Source organism: Pipra filicauda, unplaced genomic scaffold (assembly GCF_003945595.2).
Source record: "Pipra filicauda isolate LSUMZ 115617 unplaced genomic scaffold, ASM394559v2 scaffold57_size4234018_pilon, whole genome shotgun sequence".
NCBI lineage: Eukaryota > Metazoa > Chordata > Aves > Passeriformes > Pipridae > Pipra > Pipra filicauda.
This window is the reverse complement of record NW_024104731.1, coordinates 535,953-548,041: the sequence shown is the minus strand read 5'-3', so window position 1 is coordinate 548,041 and position 12,089 is coordinate 535,953. Positions and strand designations below refer to the sequence as shown.

At 41.0% G+C, this 12,089-nt stretch overlaps 1 protein-coding gene across 1 annotated transcript; it reads right to left on the bottom strand.

Moving 5' to 3' along the window:
- Positions 1 to 2,108: 2,108 nt before the first annotated feature.
- LOC113995414 (general transcription factor IIE subunit 1-like) lies at positions 2,109 to 4,990 on the bottom strand. The gene is made up of 4 exons (XM_027735456.2): positions 4,534 to 4,990; positions 3,688 to 3,889; positions 2,894 to 3,114; positions 2,109 to 2,500 (listed from the first exon to the last, which is right to left on the bottom strand). The coding sequence occupies exons 1-4, from the start codon at positions 4,979 to 4,981 to the stop codon at positions 2,109 to 2,111; spliced, it is 1,263 nt and encodes a 420-aa protein (XP_027591257.2). The 5' UTR covers positions 4,982 to 4,990.
- Between the last annotated feature and the right edge of the window lie 7,099 nt (positions 4,991 to 12,089).

The window sequence follows — 12,089 nt, the reverse complement described above, 5'->3', positions numbered from 1 at the left end:
TTCTTTTGTGATTTAATTTTTTAGTTTGTTTGGAGTGTCTCTAGATATTATGAGTGAATTTTGAAATGGCAGCTTATGGTCACATGCTTCTCGTGTCCAAAAAAGTTACTAGCAAAAGGTTTGAAGACAGTTTAGTTACTGTGCAGACTTTAAACTTGAGGACATGAAATATATTGTGGCAAAGGTAAACCTGTGAACGTGAACCAATCAAAGTTATTAATGACTAGTTTAGCCCAAGAATCACTCAGTAAACCTAAAAGAGGACATTTTTTATGAAGTAGAACAAGATTATGTGTGCAGGTTTGAAACAAGTCTAGTTTATATGGTGAATCATTAAATTCTAAGCTCAAGAAAGAGCATGAGCACACACCATTCCTGATTTCTTGCCCTGGCAGGGTGCAAGTTTAATCTCAGCCAGTGCCTAAGCACCAAGCAGCTGCTTGCTTACTCCCCCACCAATGGGATCAGAGAGAGAATTGGAAGAGTGAAAGCAAAAAACCGCATAGGTTGAAATAAAGACAGTTTAAGAGCTAAAGCAAAAGCTGTGCATGCAAGCAAAGCAAAATGGCAGGCAGGTGTTCGGCCACCTCCAGGAGAGCAGGGCTCCATGAGGCATAACGATGACTTGGGAAGACAAATGCCATCCCTCCAAATGTCACCCCCTCCTTCTTCTCTGAGATGTATATGCTGAGCATGATGCCATATGGGTCTGGAATATCCCTTTGGTCAGTGGCAGTCAGTTGTCCAGGCTGTGTCCCCTCCCACCTCCTTGTGCACCCCCAGCCTCCTTGGTGGAGGGGTGGGGTGAGGAGCAGAAAAGTCCTTGCTCTGTGTAATCCCCACTCAGCAATAATGAAAACACCCCTGTGTTATCTACACTGTTTTCAGCACAAATCCAAAACACAGCCCAACACCAGTTACTGCGAAGAAAATTACCTCAGCCAAAACCAACATAGTGTGTGTAGGAAAAATGCACTGAAATTGTATTTCTTTGGTCATACTTCCTCTCCACCGTTTCATCACAGAATGGTTGAGGTCAGCAGAGACCCCTGGAGGTCAGCTTGTCCAGCTCCCCTCCTCTGGTAGGGCCACTCAGAGGTGTTTGCCCAGGTGGCTTTTGAATATCTCCATGAGAGACTACAACCTCCCTGAGCAACCTGTGCAAGTGCTCAGTCACCATTACAGTACAGTGTTTCCTAATATTCAGAGGGAACCTCCTGTGTTTGTTTGTGCTCTTCTAGTCTACTTTCATTATCCCTTACTGACGTAGCAGAACTGTTGAAAAGTTAAGCTCTCTCTTACATTCTAATGCCAGTCCTTCTGGCATACTACATATGTAGCTCAGTTCAAGTAGAATTTGTTTCTTGCTTAAAAAGAGCACAGGAGAGTGTGAGGTAGGAGAAGCAGAATCTTGTGCTTAATACATTGCTTGCTCCTGTACCAATCTGGACCAAAGTGAATGTTACATCTTACTGTTCAATGCCCGTTGCACAGTTCATCACTTGAGACAGTTCTGTAGAGCAACAAGTACAAAGAAGTGTGATGATTACTTTTAGGATGAAAGTTCAAGAGGCCAGAGCTGGTTCTCATCTAATGCTGATGCAATTCAGTAACAGCTCTTCCCTTGGAAGGAGATTGCTGTGTGGCATCTATCCCTTACTGTTGTGTAGTGAGTGACTTAACAAAGTAATGCGAGACTGGTATAGAGCAAAACCGAATCATACTGGACTTGGACTCATCTTCACTACTGGAAGTAACTGCTACTTTTGAGAGGAAGGTGGAATAACTGATTTCTTACAATAGATTGCATCACTGCTTTTGAAATGTTATTTTAATCAGATCCCAACGTGTCCTAAAATGATTCATGCTCCAAAACTAATTACATCACTTACAAAGTCTAAGCATTAAGACAACAGAAAACACATAGTAATTTTGGGTTGCTATGGCTGCAATGTTAGTATTTTGAACTGTAGTACCTACTACAGGATTACTATCTTGCATAGCCAAGAGTTGAAACAAAACTTAACCCTTCAGTGGTAAACTTTAAAGAGCATGAGTTAGAAGCCTTCACCCATTCTATACAAGTGTGCATATTCACACAGTAGCATTTACTCAAAGACAGACCGAAACATTTCTTGTCCTACTTTTATATAAACTTCTCTCTCTTCTTTTGTCATAAGAGAGACAAGCTCTGGATTTTCACTGACTTCACCATATGCACGTGGTTGTCCAGCTACCGTTAAAATAGGACCTAGAGTTTCCTGTTCCTCTTGTTCAGAGTTGCTGCCTGCTGCTTTCATTCCTGCTCCTCTTGAGCACTTGGCATCCTCTTCAAACTCGCTACTATCACTGCCTGATTCATGTAGTTTGCTTTGGACAACAGGAGCCTGATGTGTGCTAGATGATGACTTCAATTCATGGATCAGAAGAGTCTTGAGGATTTCATTGTTGTTGACAGTTTCTTTAACAGTTTCTTCAATTTCTTTAGAAGCATTTACTCCTAATACACAATACTAAGTATTAGAGGGGTCAATAGCTTACAGTTACCACAGACATCCTACATAGATGACTTTTTCTACTCTGGATGTTTTCTACTCACACTAGAATTCTACTGAAAGTACAGACATTTCCAAGAGCTTCCCACTATAAAGATTACCACTAATGTTATTGCATGGTTAGAGCCAGAAGCTTCAGGACCTGGTACCTGACCTCTGGCTTTAGGAATACTACCCCAGTCAGTCTAAAGGCTAGTTTTTAGAAACTATGATAACCACTAGTGCAGAATTGAAGCATTATTCTGTCTTCTAAACCAAGCTCACTACATTTTCAATAGGAAGGCTATATTTAAATGCACTAAGGCTGATGAATTTATTTGCTAATGCTTAAAACTTACCACTGTTGTTGGTGGCTATTGTTGCTCCTTCCACGGTGCTCTGTGACAACCAGATAGGTTGCTCTGTAGTTGTTTTTTCTCTTTTCTTTTTGCGCTTTGAGTCTTGGACATCAATAACTACATTTTGGGTGTATGTAATGCTGAAAGAGGAACTTCTGTATGCCCATTTTTCAGGGCAGCTGCAGGATTCCAGAGCACTTGAGCCCAACTTCTGATCAAAGCTAAATGGAAGGTCACATTTTGAACGGGTAAAATTCAGGGAAGAACACCCTCAGTTCCCATAAAAAACCCCAAACAAACAAACAACAAAAACCAACAACCCCCCTCCCCCAAACCAACAAACAACAACCTCAAACAAACAAAAAGAACCCCAAAACCATGTTTTGTCAGCAGACTAACAAGTGCTCTGGATTAAAACAATTTGCATTCCCTGTTACCTCATCTCAGAGGCAAGTGGTTCTGAACCGTTGATTTTTGCAAGGTTTTTTCAGTAGTGCATCTCAAGGTGAAGCACACTGATAATGTTACTTTCTCACAGAAAGAGCTATAAGCACTAGTTGAAGGAGAAATCTGAAAAATAAATCACTTAAAAAAGGTAGCAAAAATAAAATTATAAATGCATAGCAATAATTTAGAATGCCTTAGATATTACAGACTTCGTTAAACAGCAGACTGTACAGAACACAGCAGAATGGAGTACAAAGTAGGCTGCAAGTTGAGTATTTCAAAGATTTTACACTGGAAAGTTGTTGGGGTTTGCAGTGATCAGAAGTTCTAGAGGGTTATGTTTATACCTTTCTGATAATTCTGGTATTTCTGTTGGCTGAGGCTCCAGCAAGTCATATGGCAGAACAATATCTTCAGTCTCACGCAGCAGGACAAAGACAGGTTCCATCTGCTCATTGAACTTTGCTAACAAGGTTTGAGCATCATGCTTTGGAAATGCTGAGGCATCTTCCTCTACTTCAGTGTTGCAGTAAGTGCAGTGGAAAGTCTCTGCAACATTTTGCAAATTGGAAATTCTCATGTTCATAGGATGCAAAAAGATCAGCAGTACTTTGCTAAGCAGTCCACAGCCTGGACAAGTACCAAAACATTGCAGCTTTATTTGTTTGTTCACATTAACTAGGTGAACTCAGTTTTACAGGCAAACTTGAGACAAACTGATATTCAGACACTTTCTATGCAAGAGGAAATGTCTCAGGAGAGAAATTTAAGTTTACTTAAATACTGACCATCATCAGATCGTAAGGTTTATTTTTTTATTCTTGGATCTCATCTCAGTTCTTAATGTAAGGGAAAAAAAAAGACATTTGCAAGTACAAATAGCATCTGGATTTAGTTCAAAAAGAGTAATTTAGAGTCAAGGCATATGCTAAAACTCTATATATAGAGGCCTGAAATCTGATTCCCAACCCCAGATCATATATTCAAGATTATTCTTCCTTTCACTTGGCCTGTACAGCACTTTCTCTGCCACTGACATCCCAGCTTCTTGTGTCCCAGACCCTTGTCCACCAGCAAACAAGAAGCATATCCTAACAAACATGCTTTTATTGCAAAGTTCACCTAGGAGACAGTTTTGTGTTATCAAAGTTATTCTCTAAGATAACAGCAAATAAGCAATATAAGTAATATACCTGTAAATGCATCAAAGAGCTGATTGACTTCAAGGTCTGTGTAAGTGCTAGAGCAAGATGGACATATAAAAGAGGACCTGGTAGTTGAATTCCTCGCATCCGCTTCTATTTTCCGGCGCACATGATCTAGTTTGTATTTTACCACATCCACCAGCACCTTGTAATTGATGTAATAGTAATTGTGCCTTGTGCTCTTCCCACTAGGCCCCGTTTCAACTCTCATACGCATTTTCACCAGCTTGTCTGCCTTGAGCATGTTGAGGACAGTACGCAGCTGTTTACGTTCATACTTGAGCAGCTGTAACAAGTCATCCTCTTTCACACAGGAGTAGTGGATCAGTATATCGAGGGCCAGGGCGTACTCTACACCATAGAAACCACGCACTACATACTTGGCCAGACGCTTTAGGGCTGCTGGGACCTCTGTGATAACATTTTGCTCCTCCATCAGGAACTGAACCACCATCAGAATGAGAAGTGCTGTATAACAAACAGAAGGGGGGGGAGCTGCAGTGAACCTTTCTCAGTCCTCACAGGCAGGAATAAAGCATGTCATTTACTGTGCTGTGCTTTTGCAACAATCTTCACTGAATAGATTAATGTAAAATCCTTAACCTGCACCTGGGGATTGGGAAGGTATCAATAGATATCAAAGACTGCCTAAACTTGAAGTACAATGATGACACCTGAAATATTCATGTCCTCTCGTGTAAAAATTCACAGAAGACATCTAGGAAAACAGGTTACAGAAAGCTCATAATAATCCTCCTTACAGAATACAGCACAGTTAACTGGTATGTCTAGGTCTGCCTGAAGTATCTGTTTGCACTCACATTCAGACAGTAAAAGTAAAGCCTTCAAAAATAAAGCTCAGGACAAGAAATCTTTAGCTTAGTTCATAACAACATGTGAAATAGACAAAACTGTATCTGCCTTTGTGGCAAAGCCACAAGAAGTGTTTGAGCACCTGTTCAGGGATTTTTCTACTGGCTGCTGTGGTCAGACAAAGGCCTTGCAAAGCTGGGGCACAGGACGCTCCAACTTATCTGGCCCTCACTCAGCACAGCGTGTTTGGGGTACCGCATTTCCTCTTTAGTGCTCTTCTGCCCTATAGAAGAAGGGCTTCTGGCCATAACAAATTCCTAATCCCATTAACTGGAATGTAACTAATTTTCAGCAATCCAACTGTCATAACTGTTTCTTATTTGTAAGGAGTGGAGGGAGAAGAAAAAACAAATTGAGGTATGTTTCAATAAAGCTACATCCCAATTCCCTTCTTTGAGGCAAAGGAATACATTAGTATTTGATGCTGCAGCCTCTAGCCAGACTGCTTTGCAGAGAGCCATGAAACGTGCAGCCAAATAGTGCTGGTCAGAAGGTGTGCTGGTAGCAGGATGGCATGTTATGGCACGGTACAGTGCCAGGCCTGGCACCTACTGCAGGTGGTGGTAAAGCAATTGCTCGAGCCCAGGTGATTGCATGTTGCTACACAGAGCTTCTAGGAAACCAGTGGCTTAAACTTAGCAGTAAGGAAGGATAGACAGTGTCCTCAGCCAGCTCCAGCGCCAGAGATGAGGAGCATGGCTTTGAGCTTCCTCAGGGAAGTGCTCTGGAGAGCACTGAGCCTTGTCCTACCACACCGTGGGCAAAGAGCCCTTGGCCTCCAGTACAGGCCCAAAGGAAAGCAGCCATCACATAATGCTGTAACTCAGCCCAGCCCCACTGAGGAGTGTCAAGTGCAGCCCCAGCACCTCTGTTGGAAGCGGTGCCACTCATGTACATTGGTCTGGGCTAACATCTCAGACAGGGCCAGGGTGCCCTCTGTCTGGGTCAGTGTCACATGAACTCCAGTTGGATTGTGGCACTGTTAAACAAAAGAACAAAACCATTTCTACATCTAGTCCTTGGCTAATATGGGCAGAATGCTGACTCTTAAAGGACTTGTATTAGGCACAGGTCTCATGACTGTTTCTTCTTACCCTAAGTCAAATAGAGAATTAAATTATTTCAAAGGGAGTGTGATAAGTAGATAATATCATTAAGGAAGAAGTAGGACCTGAACTGTAAGCATGAGGTTTGCTGACCTATCAATCCTCTGGATGACTCCTTATCTCAACTTGTACTGCCTACTTGTACTTGTGTCTCTAAAGCAAGCACTACTCTGAAGTGCTTCCCAGCACCTTGATGTTAAAAGCTTGTTAGGTCCAGTCTTATAACCATGCCATGGAAAGAAAAAAAAACAAACTCATAGAATTCCCACAAAACCCAGAAAAACACAACCCCCCCACTACAGTCACACAACAGAACCTCACCTTCCCCCCACCATGCATAAACACCTACTTTAAATATCATGAACACATCCTGGGAGACAAAGGAGAAGCCTTTTTCAAGAACAAATCCATAGAACCCACTGCTCATTTGCAGGGGAATTTTAGATATGCAAGCCTCTGATTCAATGGAAAAGGAGATGTCTTTCTTTTACAAAAATGACTGAATTCAACCTGAATAACAGACATTCATGGAAAACACAAACCCCTCAAGAAATTTTCCTTTAAGCTACAAAAGAATCAAAATTGTATGTATTTTATAAAAAACCCTACATAAAATCAAAGCAGGGGGGAGCTTTCTCTACTGTGCTCTGCTATATTTTAGGTTTTATTTCTCCACTCCACTTTGAAAAACCTCTCTGTCTTACAAACACCAAATCTGAAGTCTTGCAGTTCAGGAAAACTATGGATTTTTAAAAGTTGTTGTGTAGTTTTCAGTTGACAGACAGCATTTCTCTTTTAAGAGAAGCTGGAGACCACCATTACTAAAGAAAGAAGGAGGAAGTGTAGTGGCTTTTTCAGAGAGAAGGTCTTTAAAGAGAAATCTGCTCTGCAGTTCAGCTACGGTCTATGTTAAGGAGACAGGTATTTTACTACTCATGTAGATTTTTTCCCTTTTTTTTCCCCCCAGCTGATGGCATATATGGACAAGATATTCTAGAAGTCACAGTCTAACTTCATCTGCTTTTAAAGTACTTATTTTTTATGAGGATAGGAGCTACCTTTTTATTACATTGATTATTTTTAAAATTATTCAGTAATTTAGATGTTTGAGTGGCCCTTCTGCTTATAGTTAATATGGAGCTATTATAGCCTTTATCAAAGAGATAAAGGCTATATAAAATGCAATACCTTGTTTGCCCCACAAGCAGAAACTGCCTTTAGTATCCTCTTTCTTGCTTTGGGAAACCTACACAGAGTTGCTGCTTGTGCCAGCAGGAAACTATTAAAAGCAGAATTTCAAGTTAGGAGGCATCACAATGAGCAAGTTCTGCAAGGTTTCTCTGAAGCCACATGCTTAATTAACATTTTCTTTGAGCTGAGTGAGAAGACAAAGTACCCATCTCACAATTTAAAAGGCACTAAACCAGAAAGATTTAGTAGCATTTTATCAGACTTCAAATAACCATATCACTTGCAAATCAGTTAAAAGCCTTATCATTACCTCTCTTGTATGGGCAGAAAACTTCAGGCTGATATTGCAGAAAAATTGCTCCTTTCTTAAGAGCCCAAAGCAACTGCAAAACAAGCTTAAGTATTTCCCAGCCTTTTCCTAGACCTATCTGTGATAAGCCCTAATCATTACCCAGCTGGTGCAAGAGTCCCCAGATCACATTTCATTAGCAACTTAAATGAGTTCAGCCTTACATACATTGTGTCATGATAAAGTTATAAATCTTATTGCTCAATGAAATCCACCTACAACAGGCAAGGACTCAAAATGTGGTGACTGCAATCTTTGATTAGTGTTTTCATTAGCATAACTTTAGAAGACTAAAAGTAACATCATAATTAATTCTATTTGTTGTTGTTGCTGCAAACCAACTATTTAGTATAGATAATTTACACATTTTGCTTAGAAGCTTTCAGAACCAAACCAAACTGGAAAATAATATCTTAAAAGGTAAAAGATGGAATTTGTATGTTTAATAGTTTCTGTATTTTTACTTATTAATTATTTTAGGTGGTTTATGTCTTCAAAAGGAAACAAAGACGATTTTTTCACTATACTTCTCTGGAAGATAAAGTTATGGATACTAATATTTTATGGGTTAGACATCTGTGTTTAAAAACAATGTTGAAATAAAGTTGCCAAACACTGCACAGTCCAGGGTTAAAATACTAAATTCTATTAGGACTGCAATCATCACATTCCATCTCAAATCTCTGCCTCTTTCAGATTGTTTTATATATATGGGCAGTGGAGGCTGGTGTTTTGCAGTGACGTGACTTATGTCTCCTTGGTACATGTTGCAGCATGCATTGTGCTTTCGTTACAGCTCTGTATTGCTGGAACTCTGACTCTCCGGCTTACCTGGTACATGGGTCCATGGAGAGACCCCAGGTATGGGTGTTTGCATAGGACAGGTTGTGGCACTGGCATTTATAATGTAACTACAGAAGTCAGTGCCTCAGAATAGTGGATGCCAGAAAAAAATCCCTCATATTTTAGCAGCTGTATCAGGAATTTAGGTTCGAAAACATTTGTAAGGTTTGAGACTGCTGCTCAGAAAGTGCAAGAAGTGACTGTAAAAAAAATTCATGAGATTAGCTCTGCTCTTGCTTGTGATTTATAGTAGCAGGGATTGGTTTCATGCCTTATTGTGGGAAAACCCTGCTGCTGCTCTTTTTTTGTTCCATTGATAAGAAACCATTTGGCAGATACTTACAGCTGAGAAGTATAATTGGCATGAACCTTCAGCTATAAATTTAAAATGTCCACACAGGTAAAATTAAACAGATATACTTCATTCCATATTGTGGTTCTCCAGCATGCTCCTTTGTTGTCACGTTACACTGGAAAACGCAGAGGAGCAAGACTACTTGCTGGTACCTGTTGGGTTTAGTCTGTGGGAAGTGTTTACAATAAATAATACCCGTGGGTTTCCTCACCGACTGTTTTGAACAGGGAAAGTGTCGCGTAACCTCAGTGCTGTTATTCCTGTTACAGCCCTTGGCCTGTGTGTGGAACCAAAACACGAGACACGAAACAGCTTTCTAAATTAAGAAGAGTGATGGTGTGGCTGGTAACAGGGCTTTCAGAAACAGGAAATGGCAGTCCACCTGTGCAGGCTGTGGCTGACAATTCCAGGGTTGTTCGGCAGGCACAGCTAACCCCCACGTAGCAGAGGTGCTGGCTCAGCTCTGCACGCTCAGACCAGGAGTGAAAACTGCCAAGCCAACAAAAAGAAAAAAGTAAAATGTGGTCTGAGAAGGCATTTCAGACTGCAGGTAGCCCTGGCACCAAGGGCCGTGGGAAGCAGGATTTGTGCCAGTATGTTGTTGTGCTGTTGTGTAATAGAGACGTTATCAAAAGTGGGAGCTTGAGACGGGGATAGGCAAAGTCACCTGGCTCAGTTCCAAACCCATTTGGGTGGCTGGGATGTTTATCTGGAATGGTGTGGGCATGCACTGCACTTGTAGGCTACTTGATAAAAAGAAAGCAGATAATCAAATGAGCAGTCTCGGGAGAAATAAATATAGAGTCTGATCAGAGGTTGAAGGCAAAAATTAGTGGGTTGCTGTTTTGGGGGGCAAAGGTATTATGAAGATCCTCACAGAGCAAATAGAGTGTGCTTGGCCCACTGGCAGAGCAGGAACTAGTGTAGAAGGCCTGGTGGGAGGTTGTGATGCACACCTTGAGTAAATGGGATCTGTGTTAAGTTTCTTTATTGTACTCTCTGGGCTCAACATCTGCTGCCCCTTCTCAGACAGACAGGTGGAAGCTACGTTCTGCTGTATATTATGTTCATCTCATCAACTGATACCCAGCCTTCAGTTTAAAAAATAAAATCTCTAGCTTGTAAATTCAAGCACTACAAAATAAAAAACCACCAGGATTATATTAAGAACCTGTATGTAACCTGCTGCCCTGTGCACAAAGGGCTCTTAATCACAGTCACCTCTCTTCTTCCCCGTGCTGACCCTTTAAAGAAGTCTCTGCCTCAGCTAACACGGGAGGTGTCCATGTTCAGCACTCAACATGTGACCCTGAGCTCTGCTTATTTTATGAACCATCCAAACTTTGCATTAAAATGATTCATTTTCTTATCAGTTTCCCTATGGTGCTCTCTCTGTATTACTTACTTCCATGATCCTTGAAGGCCTGCTGGGTTCAAACTAAATCAACTTTGTTTGAGGGCTTTAGACTTTTTGCATTAGTTTATGTTTTTGTCTTCCTGATATTGAGAAAGATCAGAGAATACTGTGCCTGTGTTACATATGGAGCTCTGAGGTACAGAGTTCGAAATGAAGATTACTGAATAATTTTGAGAGCCTGAACTGAGAAGTAAAATATTAGGATTCACTTTACAGTACTTTATATGATTGCAGCATAGCTCCCTCTGTCTTGATTGCCTTTGTGATCAGTACTTCCAAAATACAACCCCTGGTATCACAGACTGGGCACCAGCCAGACACCACAATCTACTGGTTTGCCTGGGCAGCACGTGGCAGAACTGGGGTGAGAATTTAGTTGTCCCAGTAGGTACTGAGACCTGCCTGGTCTGTAACACCACCCTTTCTTTTGCAAGGCATTATCTTATTTACTGTCTTGAAAACTGGAACAAAGCAGAAGCCTTTTGCCTTTGTTATGCCATCCTCATTCATCACAGGAACGCAGCCTGTCCTATGCAGTGAGTGAAACAAGGGATCTCTGTAAAAGGAATTTTGGGATCATACAAAGAGACTGTATCTGATTCAAAAAGGAAGGGGAATGAGTGGCTCCTATGCTTCTTGGCTTCTGGCTACTTCACAGCCTTAGTATACTTCTAATGCAACTTATCTTGCTTGTAAATCTGAAGAATAGTTGCTTGAGATAACATGTATGTTTAATTTCAATATTCTTTTCTTAGAGGATCAGTTTAGAGCTACTGTCTCTCAGCATAATTTGAAAAAAAATCTTGCTGCAGATGGGGAGGCACATTTTGGCTCAGGCTTCAGCTGACAGGAAAGGAAGGGTCAGTAGAGGAGCATACTGCAGTTCATAGCCTGCCACTACTGTGTCTTCCTGTTCTGTTTTACTTCTCTTTCCTCTGACATTTTCTGACACTTTGGCTCTTGCTTCTCTCTCTCTTTTTTTTCCTTCTCTGTTTTCTCCTCTCCATCCTGTCACTTCTACTGTTTCCCACCTGGTTCACGCAGAAGGTTCATGGAGCCGGACACAGCTGTCTTAACAGGGGATGGTGCATGTACACCTCTTGCAGGAATGCAGATATAACATTTTGGGGACTAAGTTGATGCAAATTATATGTAACTACCCAAAGGTTTAAATACTGGTGTAATTCAGATAGTGAGTGTAGCTTGAGAAAAGACTATGTCTAATCCGAACTCCTCTAGGTACCTGAATTAAAGTTCCGCTTTGAAAACATGATGGCAGTGCAGCACTTTGTGATCTAATTTTACTACAGAAAAAAAAAATATTGTTCCTACTGAAATACAAAGAGGGAAAAGCCTAGGGATGAATTTTTTTCTACATTGTGTATCTGCTGAATAGAGACAGCTTATCAA